The sequence below is a fragment of the Drosophila takahashii genome, chromosome 3R (assembly GCF_030179915.1).
Source record: "Drosophila takahashii strain IR98-3 E-12201 chromosome 3R, DtakHiC1v2, whole genome shotgun sequence".
NCBI lineage: Eukaryota > Metazoa > Arthropoda > Insecta > Diptera > Drosophilidae > Drosophila > Drosophila takahashii.
In genome coordinates this window covers 8,904,297-8,919,455 of record NC_091681.1, presented here as the reverse complement: position 1 = coordinate 8,919,455, position 15,159 = coordinate 8,904,297, and the positions used below count along the sequence as shown (strand labels likewise).

General features: G+C 42.7%; 2 protein-coding genes across 2 annotated transcripts; one reads left to right on the top strand and one right to left on the bottom strand.

The window, feature by feature from the left end:
- The first annotated feature begins 3,878 nt into the window (after positions 1-3,878).
- LOC108064991 (uncharacterized) lies at positions 3,879-10,353 on the top strand. Its single transcript, XM_044394731.2, has 5 exons — positions 3,879-4,165; positions 4,234-4,591; positions 9,018-9,560; positions 9,655-9,690; positions 9,746-10,353. The coding sequence occupies exons 2-5, from the start codon at positions 4,538-4,540 to the stop codon at positions 10,253-10,255; spliced, it is 1,143 nt and encodes a 380-aa protein (XP_044250666.1). The 5' UTR covers positions 3,879-4,165; positions 4,234-4,537; the 3' UTR covers positions 10,256-10,353.
- On the bottom strand, positions 10,286-14,645 carry Hpr1 (THO complex 1-like protein Hpr1). The gene is made up of 5 exons (XM_017152814.3): positions 14,434-14,645; positions 13,679-14,362; positions 11,604-11,890; positions 11,242-11,544; positions 10,286-11,188 (listed from the first exon to the last, which is right to left on the bottom strand). The coding sequence occupies exons 1-5, from the start codon at positions 14,509-14,511 to the stop codon at positions 10,399-10,401; spliced, it is 2,142 nt and encodes a 713-aa protein (XP_017008303.2). The 5' UTR covers positions 14,512-14,645; the 3' UTR covers positions 10,286-10,398.
- Positions 14,646-15,159: the final 514 nt, after the last annotated feature.

Genomic DNA, 15,159 nt, shown 5'->3' with positions numbered 1-15,159 from the left:
TCACCATTCGCTTCTAGCCCCTTGTAGTATCTACGTACGTACGTGTATGTGCATGTATACAATATACCTATATAGCTATAGTCGGGAGACGCGAGTAGGGCATCGGGAAATATAGAGATACACATAGAACCCGCCACGTAACGTAAATGAAATGTAGACTAAAAGACTTAAGCAATTGTCGTTTAGACGTTAAATTAGAGCGCATTGAATGTTGGCTTATAGTTCTAGATAAAGCAGCGATTCAGAGCGAGGTGCGGAGCGTTTAGAAACATATTAAAGGATATCCTCACCACAATGTTTTAGTCTGAAGCCTAGCCCGAATTAATCGAAATTTGTTAGCGAGCGAGTGATGAAGTCGAGTCGAAAATGCGAAAACCAAACTAAAAAACCAAAACCAAATGAAAAACGAAAATAAATAAATAACGTAAAAGTAAAATCAACCTTGGACAATCACGCATACGCATGTAGCAAGAAAACCGGATTAAATAATGTATGTAAATTGTTTAACCCTCGGGTCGGTCGGAGGCGATAAAGGACCGAGGATAGCTTGTGTGGAATAGTCTTAGCACGTCCAGCATGGAATCCTCAAGGGCTCCGTGAACTCAACTAATCTAAACACACAAACACACACGATGCTATTCGATGATTTGATGATTCGATTGAGGGCTCGAGCCAGGTCAAGCTTCAATTAAGTGTCAATCCCCCACGCTCTTCATTTGGACCGAGAAGTATTTTTGTAAACTTTATTAAGAACACCGAAATTGAAACCAAAAACAAAAGCAAAGAATACTAAAAATATGGATGTTTTAAATGCGAAATTAAGCAGATGTAAAACAAAAGTATACTTTAGAGGCAAATTTTTGTAGTATAATTGTACACGTAAACTGCATTTCCGATGTTAGCTGAACAACCGTATATAGTATATATATAGTGTATACAGACACCCACTTATAAGTGTATGGCGACCGCGAATCGAGCGAGATACACCCGTTTTTATTGTGCTGCGCATTTTCAGCCGGCGGCTGAACTGTGAATAGTACCCTAGGTATAGGTAGCGTGGCATCGCGTGCAAACCGCATTTGCATTTGATGTAACCGAATTATGAAATTGTAGAACTAGAACCAATCGGAAATCGGTGGCAAGTCGTTGTGAAATGATCCGTGAGCGGAGGGGGGCGATGCATAAAGCATAAGGCAAACGAGAGCAACCGGAAGCGGAAGCAGGCTTCCCGCCATCCGGCCATCTTAACACGCGTTGCGTATACGCCCCGTCGGTCCCAACTGTAACTCACAATTAGGCTAGTAAGTTCGCGTTGTTTGTTATCAGTGTCGTTGATGTTGATGTTGAAATTGAAATTGAAATTGCCGTGTCATTGTTAAACGTATTCAAGTTGTAATCCGACGGCGTTCGGAATTAGCTGTTTTTGGGAACCAGAGAGGAGCGGCTTAGCAGGGCGGTACTCATCGACCCACGCAGAAGATTATACAAATTATACAAGCATTATACATACATACATAGGTGTGCATAATACCCACATATATACATTGGTGTAAAAGCTGAGGACAAGGCTCCGACTCGAACCAACCCGAAATGTCGAGAAGTTTTAATCAGCCTTGCCAAAGACTCTTCCAAATCCCTCGAGTTTCCCCCCGAACAGTAATTAGCGAAGTAACTACGTAATTCTATAGATGTGTATGTGTCTATAAATATATTTTGTAGACGTTCACTCGCCAGACGCCGCCAAGCTCGAACACTTAAAGACCCAAAGCCAACCCAGGAAGCCATCGGCATCGGTACCGGCCAGAAACCAAAAGATCTTTTCGGCAGGCTCTGAATCTGGTTCCACCAACTCGAGCCAAGAGCAAGTGCTGCCACTCTCTTGGCCAATTGGCAAACTGGCCAACTTAAGAGAGAAGCGGAGTTCGCTCTCAAATGGTTTCAAGCCGCAGCCCAAAACAAGCGAACAATGTATGAATAATTATTATAAAAGCGATGAGCAAATAGACGCTAAGCGAACAGCAAAGAAGTCATTAAATGAATCAGTCAATGGGCGACGTACGAAGCTCAAATGCCCTACACAATTAAAATAATTAACATTAAACCGAAAAATGTATTATTTATTATAGTTATAAACTGTACTTTATAAATACGTTGCATAAAGCATAGTTACTTTAAGTTTGGAATATAGTCAAGACAAATGTATTATCTAGCAATTTTATTTAATTACTAAATGGACAATATGTTTTAAGATATATTTTGTGTATTTTAATAACCCTGTGATTAATTTAATTATGTTAACAAATTCTTAAATTAGCATTCGGCATTTTATGAGCTTTCTAGCCACACTCAACTATAATTTATGGTTTGTCAATCGAATGCTAAAAATACACCTCATCCAAGTTTTGATTCGATGACTTCAAAAGGGGTTGATAAAGAGTGGAAGGCGGAAAACATCTGCGAAGCGTCAGCGTTGATAAATGTAAAACAAAAGCAAATAAAGTTTAGCAACAACATCTGAGAGAAAGAAATAAAAACGAAAACGGCCATTGAGCGATAAATACATGTTTCTCTTCGCGTGCACGCACATATGTACATATGCGCAGCGGGCTTCTGGGAAAGGGACGATGTGTACAGGGGGTTCTACCCGATAACTTGACTCACCCGACACGCCATCATCCACAGATCAGTTGGCGGTGCAACGCTCGATGTCGCCAACTTCGCAACTTGTTCGGGCCGGTCATCGGTATGGTCTGTGGTGTGTGGATTTGAAATCGGAATCTTGTCTCAGTTAGCGCACAAACTTCTAAGCAAACAGTCGCCAGCGCGGGGCTCCTCGAAAACGTCGAAAACGTCGGAAACCTCGAAGTAAACAGCGACACAAATCGAGGCACACGCGGCGTATGCGTAATTACAGTCCATCAACAGCTGGCCAGTTGCCCACAGAGGAGCCACCACCTATCCTTCGGTGACCCACTTCGAGGTCCGGCTCTAAAGTTCAATCCTCGTTTAAGTGCCTTCTTTGTGTGTCAATAAACTCGCGTGCTCAGTGTCCACTCCCCCCAATCCGCCTCCCAGGTCAACAGTGCCCACTCCCAGCTGCCCGTGTATTTCTCCGTTCAGCTGGTAAGTTCATTTCGGCAGTCTATGCAAATCGGGGCTCCAAGCACAAACAAAGCCGGCGCAGAGTTTGAATTAGTCAGCGAGAAACGACGTGTGCCAAAAAGCCGAAAAATACATAAATTAATGGTGTTGTTAGGGAATGGGCGGAGCGACAAGGAGTAGTCGGTTATTGTACACCCTAGACAAAGAGCGGATAAAAATATAATAAGTTAAAGAAAGTCACACCTTTCTCTGAATACGTTGAATATTATAATTTTCAATAACAATTACTGAAGTATATATTCGAAATTGACATCATAAATATTTTTATGATATGATGATCTGTTTTATGTTTGGGAAAATAACAATACCGCTAATAAATCATAATTTCCTAATAATTTCATTTTTGTGTATTAATATTAATATGATATGATGATCTGTTTTATGTTTGGGAAAATAACAATACCGCTAATAAATCATAATTTCCTAATAATTTCATTTTTGTGGATTAATATTAACTAAAGTATTATGAATGAAAACCTAAATGTCATTGAAATAAGGTATTCATGATTCTTAATTCTGGGCTTAAAATATTAAATTATTATTAAAATATTATTATTATTAATAGGGAATTTAAAATTTGGTTGACTATTAAATTCTTTAGGGCTGAATAACTTAAAAAACACAACGCTGCTTGTATTATCTTTAAACTTAGGCTGAGTAATGTTTGTTATATCCACATTAGTACAAGCACCCTGCTTATCCAGTCAGTTGAATTTCTCTGTCTCTATTTACTTGTCAGGCAAAATTCCATTTAATCGTACGAAAGCATTTCAAATATTCGGCAGCATATTGTTATTAAGATAAACTGACAAATTTCAAACACACGTCCCTCCTTCCTTTCGCGAGTTTATTTCGGTCCAGATTTGTAGTTTTATAAATACACGTAGCGATAAGCGTTCGCTTTCATCGAATCTTGTACGTTTTTGGCGAGTTAAAGTGAATTCAATTGGATTGGCTTGTTCATTGATCGCACCGTATTAGGAGCGACCATCGGCCCACAATTGTTAGTCTAAGTCTGGGTCTGGGACTTGATCTGGGCACGGTTTTAACAGCTTCCACTTCCACTTCCAGATTGGCACCCACGTCCAACCCCATCCCCACCTATCCACATCCACATCTACAGCCGCCTCCTGGCGACATTTATTGCTGCTGTTGCCTGTTGCTGCTGCCGCTTTTTGTTTTTTTTGTGCCAACTTGCGTGACTCACCGGCCAGTCTGAGTCTGAATCCGAGTCTGAGCCGAGTCTGCGCTATCCAAACACTTTGAGCCCAGCTCAGTCGCGTCATCACCTTGGCCCGAGCCCACACACGAGCATCGCAGCAAATCGCATCGAATTCAAGCGACTGGAAGCGAATTGAATAAACTCCATTTGGCGATGGCGTCACAAGGTTCCGGAGAGATGAAGACTTCAAGGCTGGCGCAAATGCAGGTGAGAGTCAATAGTGATTTAGAGAGTCTATTTTTAGACATCTAATTTCTAGTAAAACTAGTGGGTCTCAAGAAGCAAAGTTGTTTTTTTTTCGAGCATTGCACCATTTAAAAATGACTTACGCCGATAGTGACAAACCAGTTTTTTCATCAAAAATATATCAAGCCACAAAGTTACCAAAGCTGATAGCCGCCTTTCTTAAGATCAAATTCTGAAAATTTAATATTTATTTAAACAACAAAGACTGTGTATTTGCTCATAATTAGTTTTGGCGCCATCTCTAAAAGAGTAGCTCCAATGCAAGCCAGTTCCAATTAAAGTAGATTAATTTCCGTGATGTTCCGTAAACGGTCTGGTTCTTTTGGTGGAGTTCTATTTCGGGGGCTCTCGCTGAAGTTCCCCAGCGAAATGCCAGCTAATTGATTTGTATTCGCCGCTGCTCATATTTGGTAATGAGAACTTTTGTCGCCCCCGCAACGAATGAAAAGGCGCTTCTTGAATGCCATCTGTTTGTGGCGAACAGAGGCGTCGACAGCACAGAAGGGGTACATTATTTTCCCCTCTATTAGCTGTAATTAGTGTTAGCTAAACTGCGTCACTGTATTAGCCACTCAATATCCAAAAAGGGTTGACATTAAGAACGCAATAATGCTTATAGCACTGAGAGAAATCAAAAAAAATAAAAACAACTTCGGTAAGCAGAAGTTTTTATATTCTTACAGCTGCATACTTATGTGGAATAGAATTACAGAGTAAATAGAGGAAAATATGATATGAATCAACAAACTTTAAATTTGTTTACTATTATTTTCTCGAATGACATATATATTATTGTTGCTTGATTCTTTTTCCAATTTAATCCAAAATTATGCAAATTTAGTAAGCCAATAGAAGCTTTCATTCCGATATAAATTTCTGTGTTTTGTATTACAAATTATGTTAATACTATACATTAGCGGGCTCACCCCCGAAATTCGCAAAAAAATTATCCTCGATGGACCGCGATTTCTTAAGAATTTACGTGCAAAAAGAATTTGGCGGTCGGCCATGGTTCTCTTGTAATTGAATTTCAAAGTTCCCGGGTTTGCTATAAAAAACAAGGGTGCTTTTCTCATATTTTCAACCAAAGTAATTAAGTTTTAATGAACTCCTATAAAATTAATATATTGTTTAAATGAGTTCCTATAAAATTATTTAATTGTTTAAATGAGTTCCTATAAAAAAAATGTAGAATTTTTATACCCGTTACTCGTAGAGTAAAAGGGTATACTAGATTCGTGCAAAAGTATGTAACAGCTAGAAGGAAGCGTTTCCGACCCCATAAAGTATATATATTCTTGATCAGGGTCACTAGCCGAGTCGATCTAGCCATGTCCGTCTGTCCGTCTGTCCGTCTGTCCGTCTGTCCGTCTGTCTGTCTGTCCGTCTGTATGAACGCTGAGATCTCAGAAACTACAAAAGCTAGAAGGTTGAGATTTCCCACACATATTCTTTGGCTTCCTACGCAGCGCAAGTTTATTTTAGCCGAGCGCCACGCCCCCTCTAACGCCCACAATCGCCCACTAACGATTTTAAAATGGGTCCTGCGCCCACATCTTTAAAGATTTCCGAGAAGTATAAATGCAATTTTGTTGTGTTTATTTATACCTATCGAAATGTAGAAGACATTTTTCAAATCGGACCATTCATTAAAAAGTTATACGCTTTATAAATTGTCAACATATATCTATCTCCCTCGCACTCCCTTTAGCTGAGTTACGATTATTAGTCGGGACACCAACCCGACACAGCGTTCGCACTCCCTTTAGCTGAGTGACGGGTATTAGATAGTCGGGACACCAACCCGACTATAGCGTTCTCTATTGTTTTAAATTAAAAGTTTTAATGAACACTTTTCCGCACCACCATTGAGGTAAAGTTCCAGGTGTTTTCTTTAATAACCTTTTATGGCCTAGATATCTCTCTGCTGAAGTATTCCCGAATAAGAAGTATTTGAAAGAAGTGCGTTTAAAAAAGAAATTTAAAAAAAGACTGCGCCGCAGGCAAAAAAAATTTAAGAAAAAATCGCGCAGTTTTTTTTTTCAATATTAAGATAGTAGTTTTAGCTGAATTAGGGTTGGTGTGTCGCTCAGAAAATACAAATTCAATCTTTAAGTTTAGTTTTGGGTGGAAAAGACTAAAAGAAAGGTTAAAATATATAATCCTCCTTGGACCGCGATTTCTTCTGATTATCATAATAAAAATACACATGTGCTCATCCATGGTTATGAGAGTTCTTAAGAACTCGCTGTCCATCGAGGATCATTTTTACGCGGTTGTGAGGACTAGTTCCCTATAATACCAATTACTCAGATGTTTGGAATTTTAAATTAGTCTTATTTTGACAAAAAAGGAAAAGGGTACATATATACATATATGATTTTTATAGCAAACGTTAGAAAAGCATACTTGTTTTTTATAGCAAACCCGGGAACTTTGAAATTCAATTACAAGAGAACCATGGCCGACCGCCGAATTCTTTTTGCACGTAAATTCTTAAGAAATCGCGGTCCATTGAGGATAATTTTTTCGCTAATTTCGGGGGTGAGCCCGCTTATGTATAGTATTACGCAAATTATTAATAATGCTTATTAGCACTGAGAGAAATCGAAAAAAATAAAAAAAACTTCGGTAAGCTGAAGTTTTGATATTCTTACAGCTGCATACTTTCTATTTGTTTACTATTATTTTCTCCTATGACATATATGTTATTGTAGCTTGATTATTTTTCCAATATAATCCAAAATTGTGCAAATTTAGTAAGCCAATAGAAGCTGTAGGATATATCATCATTCCGATATAAATTCTTTACGTATTTTGGGGTTTTGAGTATCACAAATTATTAAAAAAAGGTAATGATTATTAGCTTATTACTTATTATTGTTTTTCTGTTAGGTATACCTTCCGATTTTTCTCCGAGTGTCCATTCATCCAACTATAATAATTCATCAATCAAAAAATTTACCCAGGAAAATAGTAGCGCGCGATTTTAATCGCTGAAAGGGCGGGCGGGCAAAGGACAATGCTAAGGTCCTTTGTCACCTGGTCGTCGCTCTTCCTTGGCGGCATTCAACAATTGCTGGGCATTTGGGGGAGGGGACTCGAGGCGGGTGTGTGTATATCCCATGTGGCCCGTGTCCTGGCAACGATGCATTCATTGATTTTTTGTTGTTATTGCTGCAAGCCAATAACAACAAAAACAAATGGCTGGCTAAACAAAAGGACAGCCAGCTAGGATTTCTCGAGTGTCCGATATTCACAAAGACCATTTTTTCGCTTTGGACAACTTGCCAGGTGGCCATGGCTGAGTTCGAAGGCCACCACCAGGACACCAGAGGCAGAAGACAAGCGCACTAAGAGAAGGGGTATTTCGAGGGACAAGAACGGGAGGAGCATGCCCACAACCACGTCCACACCGACACCCACACCCACACCCATGCCCACGACCCATTCCCGGGGACAGGATAGGGTTTCCTTCGCCCAGGCGGGTCGTGTGGCAAGGGGTTTTATGTACTGGCGGCACGTAAGTGGGCACGGATTTATTCGCAGGGAGGAGGCAGAAGAGGGAGGCTCTGGGGGTGACACCTCCTCATCGCCAGAATAGACAAGCAAACAGAGCACAAACACACACTGAAACCTGTGCACTTAATGACTCCACTCGGGGGAAATGGACGCGCTAATGTCCGGTTCCCGTTCGCTCAGTTGACACGCGCTCTCCGGCCCGGAATGTTGCAACCAGCGGACGGGGACGAGGACGACGACGGAGAGTTCCCCCAGTACGACTTCGAGTCGGAGTTTGGCCAGGATCACATCCTGCCCCTGAAGCTGAACGAGTCCTGGGCGGCCAGGCGCCTCATGGAGGCTCTGAGTCATTTGCCACCCAGTGGCAGCGGCAGCACTAACTCTGCACCCGTAAGAAAAATATGGAAATATTGCAATTCCAAAAATGGTTGACAATACAGGAGTACTATGTAAAACATGAACCAAATTGTTTTAAACGACAGCGGTTTGGATTTTTTTACCCGATACGTTAAATTCAAACTTGGAATTATGATCCAACACACTATCTGGATCTGTTCTAAAAAGTTAGCTTAATACTTTAGTAGTGTTGCTATACGAAAAAGATTTTTTCTTTTAATAAATTTTATATTTTTGAAGCTATAAGAACTAGGAAATTTATAAGAACTAACGATTATCTTATATTTTAATAAAATCATTTAGATCCTATCGTATAACTGAACTTAAACCTTTTACAACCGTATATTTATTTGACAAGAGTATGAGAGAACCCAAAAATATAATTCAACTAATCTAAAGTGATCCCATTTCCCTTGCACTTTTAGCAACGTTATCGCTATCAAAAAATGTTTAAAACTTTTCTTTCCAGATGCGTTTTCAGCAGCGGACGCAGCAGGTGCGTCGACGGGAGCTAATGGGCACGAAGACAACTGTTGAGAACCTGACCACTGCAGCGCCCAGTGCGGCAACCACCAGGCTGATTGGCAACGGGAAAGTTCGCCAGATGTTCGACGAGCGTCGCCGAGGAGCGGGCATTGATCGCAGCAATCCCCTCAAGCCGATCGGTACACTTACCTCGCCGCCCGCCCCAGCCAAATCCCGCCCCCAGCCGCCGATGCAGCGGCTGATCAAGGGAGTTTCCGACATGAACCTAAGGGATGCTCCCAACGCCAGCAGGCGCATTACCAGCGACAGCAATAACAACAAGTTCGCCACCCCCACCCCTCGGACCACTGTGAATCGGAACCTCAAGCCTGTGGTGACCCGAAAGACGCCGCCTGCCCAGGAGACGACGCTCTCGCAACGATCCATGTCCTCGCCACAGCGCAGTCCCAAGGTGCAGACGTCTACTCGGCTGGCCGGTGGTGCCACCACGGTGGCCAGTCGCCTTTCGCCGCCGGTGGTTCGACGGGTGAGTACAATCAACCAGGCACGGTATTGTCAATCATATGCCAAACTTATTTTGAACAAATTTTTATACATACATATCTTCTTTCCCGGTTTAGTCGGAGCCCAAATCCCCAGCTAAACAGGTCAACATGGTGAGTACCTTAGAATAGTTGACGGGATAACTAATATACATACTATTATTTCCAGGAGATCAAGTCGACGCCCCCAGAGGGAACGGCTTCGTGCAGGCATTGCGGACGCCACTTTAACACGGATCGCCTGGGAAAGCACGAGGCGGTGTGCCAACGCATGATAGCCACGAAACGCAAGATCTTCGACGCCTCCAAACAGCGGGTCGAAGGCACCGAAGCCGAGAAGTTCAACAAGAAGCCGAAGGGCAGCCGCACTCGGTCCACGTACAGTAGTGCTGCCCAGCAGAAGGGCCTGAGCACTGGGGTGAAGAAGAACAATTGGCGCAAGAAGCACGAGGAGTTCATCCAGTCGATACGGGCCGCCAAGCAGGTTCAAGCGCACTTGGCCCGCGGCGGCAAGCTGAGCGACCTGCCGCCGCCGCCGCCCTCGGAAAACGCCGACTACATCCAGTGCCCGCACTGTGGACGTCGATTCAACCAACAGGCCGCCGAGCGGCACATCCCCAAGTGCGCCAACATGGTGCACAACAAGCCCCGGAATGGTCCCCCGCCGAAGAGGCGTTGATTGGTGATTGGGAATCGGTACTAGCTGATCTCTGGTTGATAACAGTGAACATGCCCATACTTTTACTTGTGATAAAGAAGTTTGATGATTGGAACGAATCTAAAGTAGCCTATAACTAGGGTGGTGGGTTGGGCATGGTCATGCTAATCGGACAGCACCTCCACGTCGTTGTCGGAGGCCAGAGGCACGGCTGGCGCGGCAGTAGATCCCGATTTTTCGCGCTCAATAATGGCCTTCACAGCGTCGGCAGCCTTATTCATTTCCAATCCCTCAAGCATGTACGCCCAGTTGTCCAGGGTTGCGTCGTCGTCATCGGAGATCCAGTTGGTCAGCATTTGGACGCAGGCCACGTTGGCGGTGGGGTGCTCCATTTGGAAGAAGAGCAGTTCGTCGTTGGTGAAGCCAATCTTCTTGCCCACCTTCATCCAGGGTTCGCCAATCAGAGGCGCCACCTCTTGGATGTGCTCTTTGGTCACCATGAGGGGCTTTTCGTGAGCTGGCACCTCGTCCACCTCCTCCACCACTGGCTCGTTGTCCTCCACCTCGAGATCCTGCTCTGGTTCGGCGTCCTGGAGAGCCACTGTGGCATCCTGCTCTCCTTCCGCATGGACATGGTTGACCGTCAGGCCAAAACTGTTCTCCGAAGAGTTGCTGGATAGCAGAGCTGCCGGCTTGGGCTCCTTATCCCGGATGAGACGCTTGCGCACTTGCTCCAGATAATCGGAGATTTTGCTCGATGGCTGAGAGAGCGAGGTAAAGAAATGAGGAGTCTGGCGGGCAAGTAAACGCAATGCTCGCCACTCAAAGGCGGGGTCGACCTTCTCATGCGGCGTCTCTAAATATGTCTCCAGGAGCGGCAGGAAGTTACGCTGCTCGCTTTTGCAGGCCTGCAGATTATCCGGAGAGTAGTTCCATAGACGGGTTAGGTTGTCACTGGAGAGGTATAACTTTAGCATTATGATTTAGCTAGACCACTTGGTACTTACTTTCCCAAGAAGAACTTTCCATTGCGGGCAGCATCGCGCAAGGCGTCGCCCAAGGGACGTCTTGGTCTCTTAGAAGGGGGTGGCTTTGAGTCCTCCTCGCTAGCGGCCGGCTCCTCCGGCTTTTTAAACTCCTTGCAGCCCTCGTTCTTCCAATTATTCCACATCTCCTCGCGCACAAGCATGTGGTGCACAGTTCGAGAAAACCGCTTGCCGTACGGCGGTGTCTCTTCTAGCAGCTTGTAGACACGAGACTCTGTTTCCTTGATGAAGTCCGCCTGGTCTGTGGTTAAGGTGTAAGTGTCACTGAAAGTACCAGTGTTTTAGGAATATCTTGATTACTTTTGATTTATTATTTTACTCACATTTTAAACTTTACACTGACTTGAAGGTACTGAAACAGAATGAGGAATTGCACCAGAACAGCACGTCGAAAATTGGCGTCGGAGAGTTGCAGTGCCAGTAGCTTTGGATTGGTCAGGAACTTGGCGAAGAAGTGGTTCGCCTTAACCACGGCGGTCACCGCCGCTGAATCAACGGCCTCTTCGTCCACCTCCATTGCTTGGCCCGCCTCGCTGGCATTGTCGCTGCCACTCTGCCGCACGTCCTCCAGCTTGAAGCTCGAGAAGGACTGTAGTATATTTTCGGCGTGCTAAAGAGGAAGTATTTAAAACGATTTTTTAATTAATGTTGGCGGAGATATTTAAAAATTTGTTTTTTCTCAATTTTAATTATCTGAACTTTGAATTAAAGTTTTGTAAAAATATATCCAAAGGACCGGTTTATCCTTTTTGTTTCAGGTCAATTTGATGGCTTAGAACAACAAAATAGGGCTAGGGCAAATAGGTTAAGGTTCATTCCTATTAACTTACAAATCGCAAAAATTTTTTAATTTCGTAATATTTTGACATTATTTTTTCTATTTTTCCCTATGGCAGCTATGTATATAGTCGTTCGATTTTTGTTAAATTTAATTAAAAATTCTGAAATATTGGAAAAAAACTTATCCTAGATTAGAATACAATAAAATCCAACGGAGCTATAATTTGTTTCCAATTAATTTCCAATTCATTTTTGATCGTTTCTATAACAACTTTAAGATATAGTCGTCCCATTTTGATCATTTTAAAATTGAAATTCGGAAATATTAAAAAAAATCATATCCTGGAGTAGAAGAGAATACAATAAAAACCAAAGAAGCTAACATTTATTATACCCTTGCAGAGGGTATTATGATTTCAGTCAGAAGTTTGCAACGCAGTGAAGGAGACGTTTCCGACCCCATAAAGTATATATATTCTTGATCAGCATCACTAGACGAGTCGATCTAGCCATGTCCGTCTGTCCGTCTGTCCGTCTGACCGTCTGACCGTCTGTCCGTCTGTCTGTTTCTACGCAAACTAGTCTCTCAGTTTTTGAGCTATCGGGATGAAACTTTCCCAAAAGTCTTCTTTCTATTGCAGGTAGTATATATGTCGGAACCAACCGGATCGGACAACTATATCTTATAGCTCCCATAGGAAGGATCGGAAAAGAAAACGTTAAAAAAATTCTAGCTTCGTTGTTTTTTGAAATATTACCTTCTACTTTTGGGGACGTTATTTTTTAAATATTTCTGAATTTCGAATTAAATATTTAAAAAATCGGACTAATATATCATATAGCTGCCATAGGAACGATCGGAAAATTAATGGAAAAGTAATAGGAAATAAATTCTAGCTTCTTTGGTTTTTATTGTATTATCTTCTACTCTAGGATATGACTGTTTTTAAATATTTCCGAATTTCAATTTTAATTTGATCAAAATCGGACGACTATATCATATAGCTGCCATAGGAACGATCGGAAAATTAATGAGATTAATGAAATTAATTGAACATTTTTGCGATTTGTTAATTAATAGGAATGATCTGCAAGGGTTCCTTTCTTGTTTCCTATTACTTTCGCATTCATTTTCCGATCGTTTCTATGGCACCTATATGATATAGTCGTCCGATTTTTTAAATATTTAATTCGAAATTCAGAAATATTTAAAAAATAATTTTCCCAAGAGTAGAAGGTAATATTTAAAAAAACACCGAAGCTAGAATTTTTAACGTTTTTTGTCCAATCCGGTCGGTTTCGACTTATATACTACCTGCAATAGAAATAAGACTTTTGGGAAAGTTTGAAGCCGATAGCTTCAAAACTGAGAGACTAGTTTGAGTAGAAACGGACGGACGGGCGGAGACGGACGGACATGGCTATTTCGACTTCCCTATTGACCCTGATCAAGAATATATATATATACTTTATGGGGTCGGAAACATCTCATTCACTGCGTTGCACACTTCTGACTGAAATCATAATACCCTCTGCAAGGGTATAAAAATGCTTAGATATATCACCAAAATCATTGGTGCTCAATGTAATACACGCCTACATCCAAGAAGCTACTCACCATCTGGAACATCTTCCACTGAGCCTTGTTGTAGCACTGATTGGGATTTCGGAAAAAGTCCTGCAGCGACCAGAACTTGCAGTACAGGTCGTAGTCGATCTTCAGGGGAATATCCTCGGCGGTGTCCTCCAGCTCCTTGTTGTCGCTCTCGTCGTGGTCCTTGCTGTCCAGCCCGTACTCCGTGAAGTTGTCCAAGTTGAACTCGGACACGATGTTCAGGCCAGAGCGCTCCGAGAAGGGGAAGAACTTGGAGAGGAAGAGCTGGATGCGTCCGCAGAAGACGGTATTCTGGGTGCGAGAGAGGCGGCGCAGCAGGTCGTTGCACATGCGCAGGATGTTGTTCTTGCACGAGGCGAAGAATATCTCCTCCTTCCACACCTCCACCAGCTCCTCGACGAACCGGAAGATCTCTTGGCACTTGTCCAGCGTGACCACGTCGAAGGTGTCGATGAGCAGCACCACGGGAATAGTGTTGGACACGATCTCGGCCCGCGTGGCGTCCACGGAGAGGCGCACCAGCTCGCCGATGCGCTGCACGTCGTCCTCCAGCCGTTTCATGAGGAGCACACGGAAGGCGTGGTCCATGGGCAGGCGCTTGTCGTGCTCGGTGTTGGCCGGGAAACTGTTGTACTCCTTGACCAGCAGCTCCACGTTGCCGTCGGCTATGGCCAGTTCCAGGGCTTTCTGCAATTTTTTAGTTTTTAATTCAGACAGATCCCATGATGGCCGGCATCGAAGCCCTCGAAGCCTCTCACCTCAAACGCCGTCTGCAGCGCAAAGTAGTTGGCCAACTGCCCCGGACCCTTGTTGGCCACTTCTACAGCGGTGCTCATTTTGTTTTAAACAGTAATTAGGGCGACAAAAGCGGGAAAGAATTAGAAAATTAAATTGTATTTTAACCAAAACAAAACGACCAGTGCTGCCTATTTGGCTATTTCCTAGTGATGGTCGATTAATAATGAAAATACCAAATTATCGATAACACTTCGATTGTTCGTGCGGCGGTAGGTTCTAGTTTTTAAAAAAGATAAACATGGTTAAGTTATACTCGGCGGACCGTTACATGAAGAAATGAAGACAGCCATGGCTCTCTTGTAATCAAATTTTAATTTTCTATAAAAATTCAATTGGCTTTTCAACGGCTTGCTAAATGTATACATAAAATGTACTTTCCAAGGAATACAATCGGGGGTGACTTCTTGTATTGATACAAAGTACATTTCACTCTAATTTCGACTGAAATTTCTGAGTCACCCCCGACCTATACCCTGTAATTGTGCGTGTATCAGTTATTAATATTTTTAAAATGCCATTTTGGGGGCGGGAATCTAAACTTGAATGGGTTTAAGGGTAAATATACAAGGTCGAATTTTCTGATGATAGCGTTAGCAAAACTGTTATCAGCACCTTAGGCAAATCAGAATAGATTCGTGATTCCAATTACTTTCCCACTCTGTGCAAGGTCGCGGAAGTTCTATAAG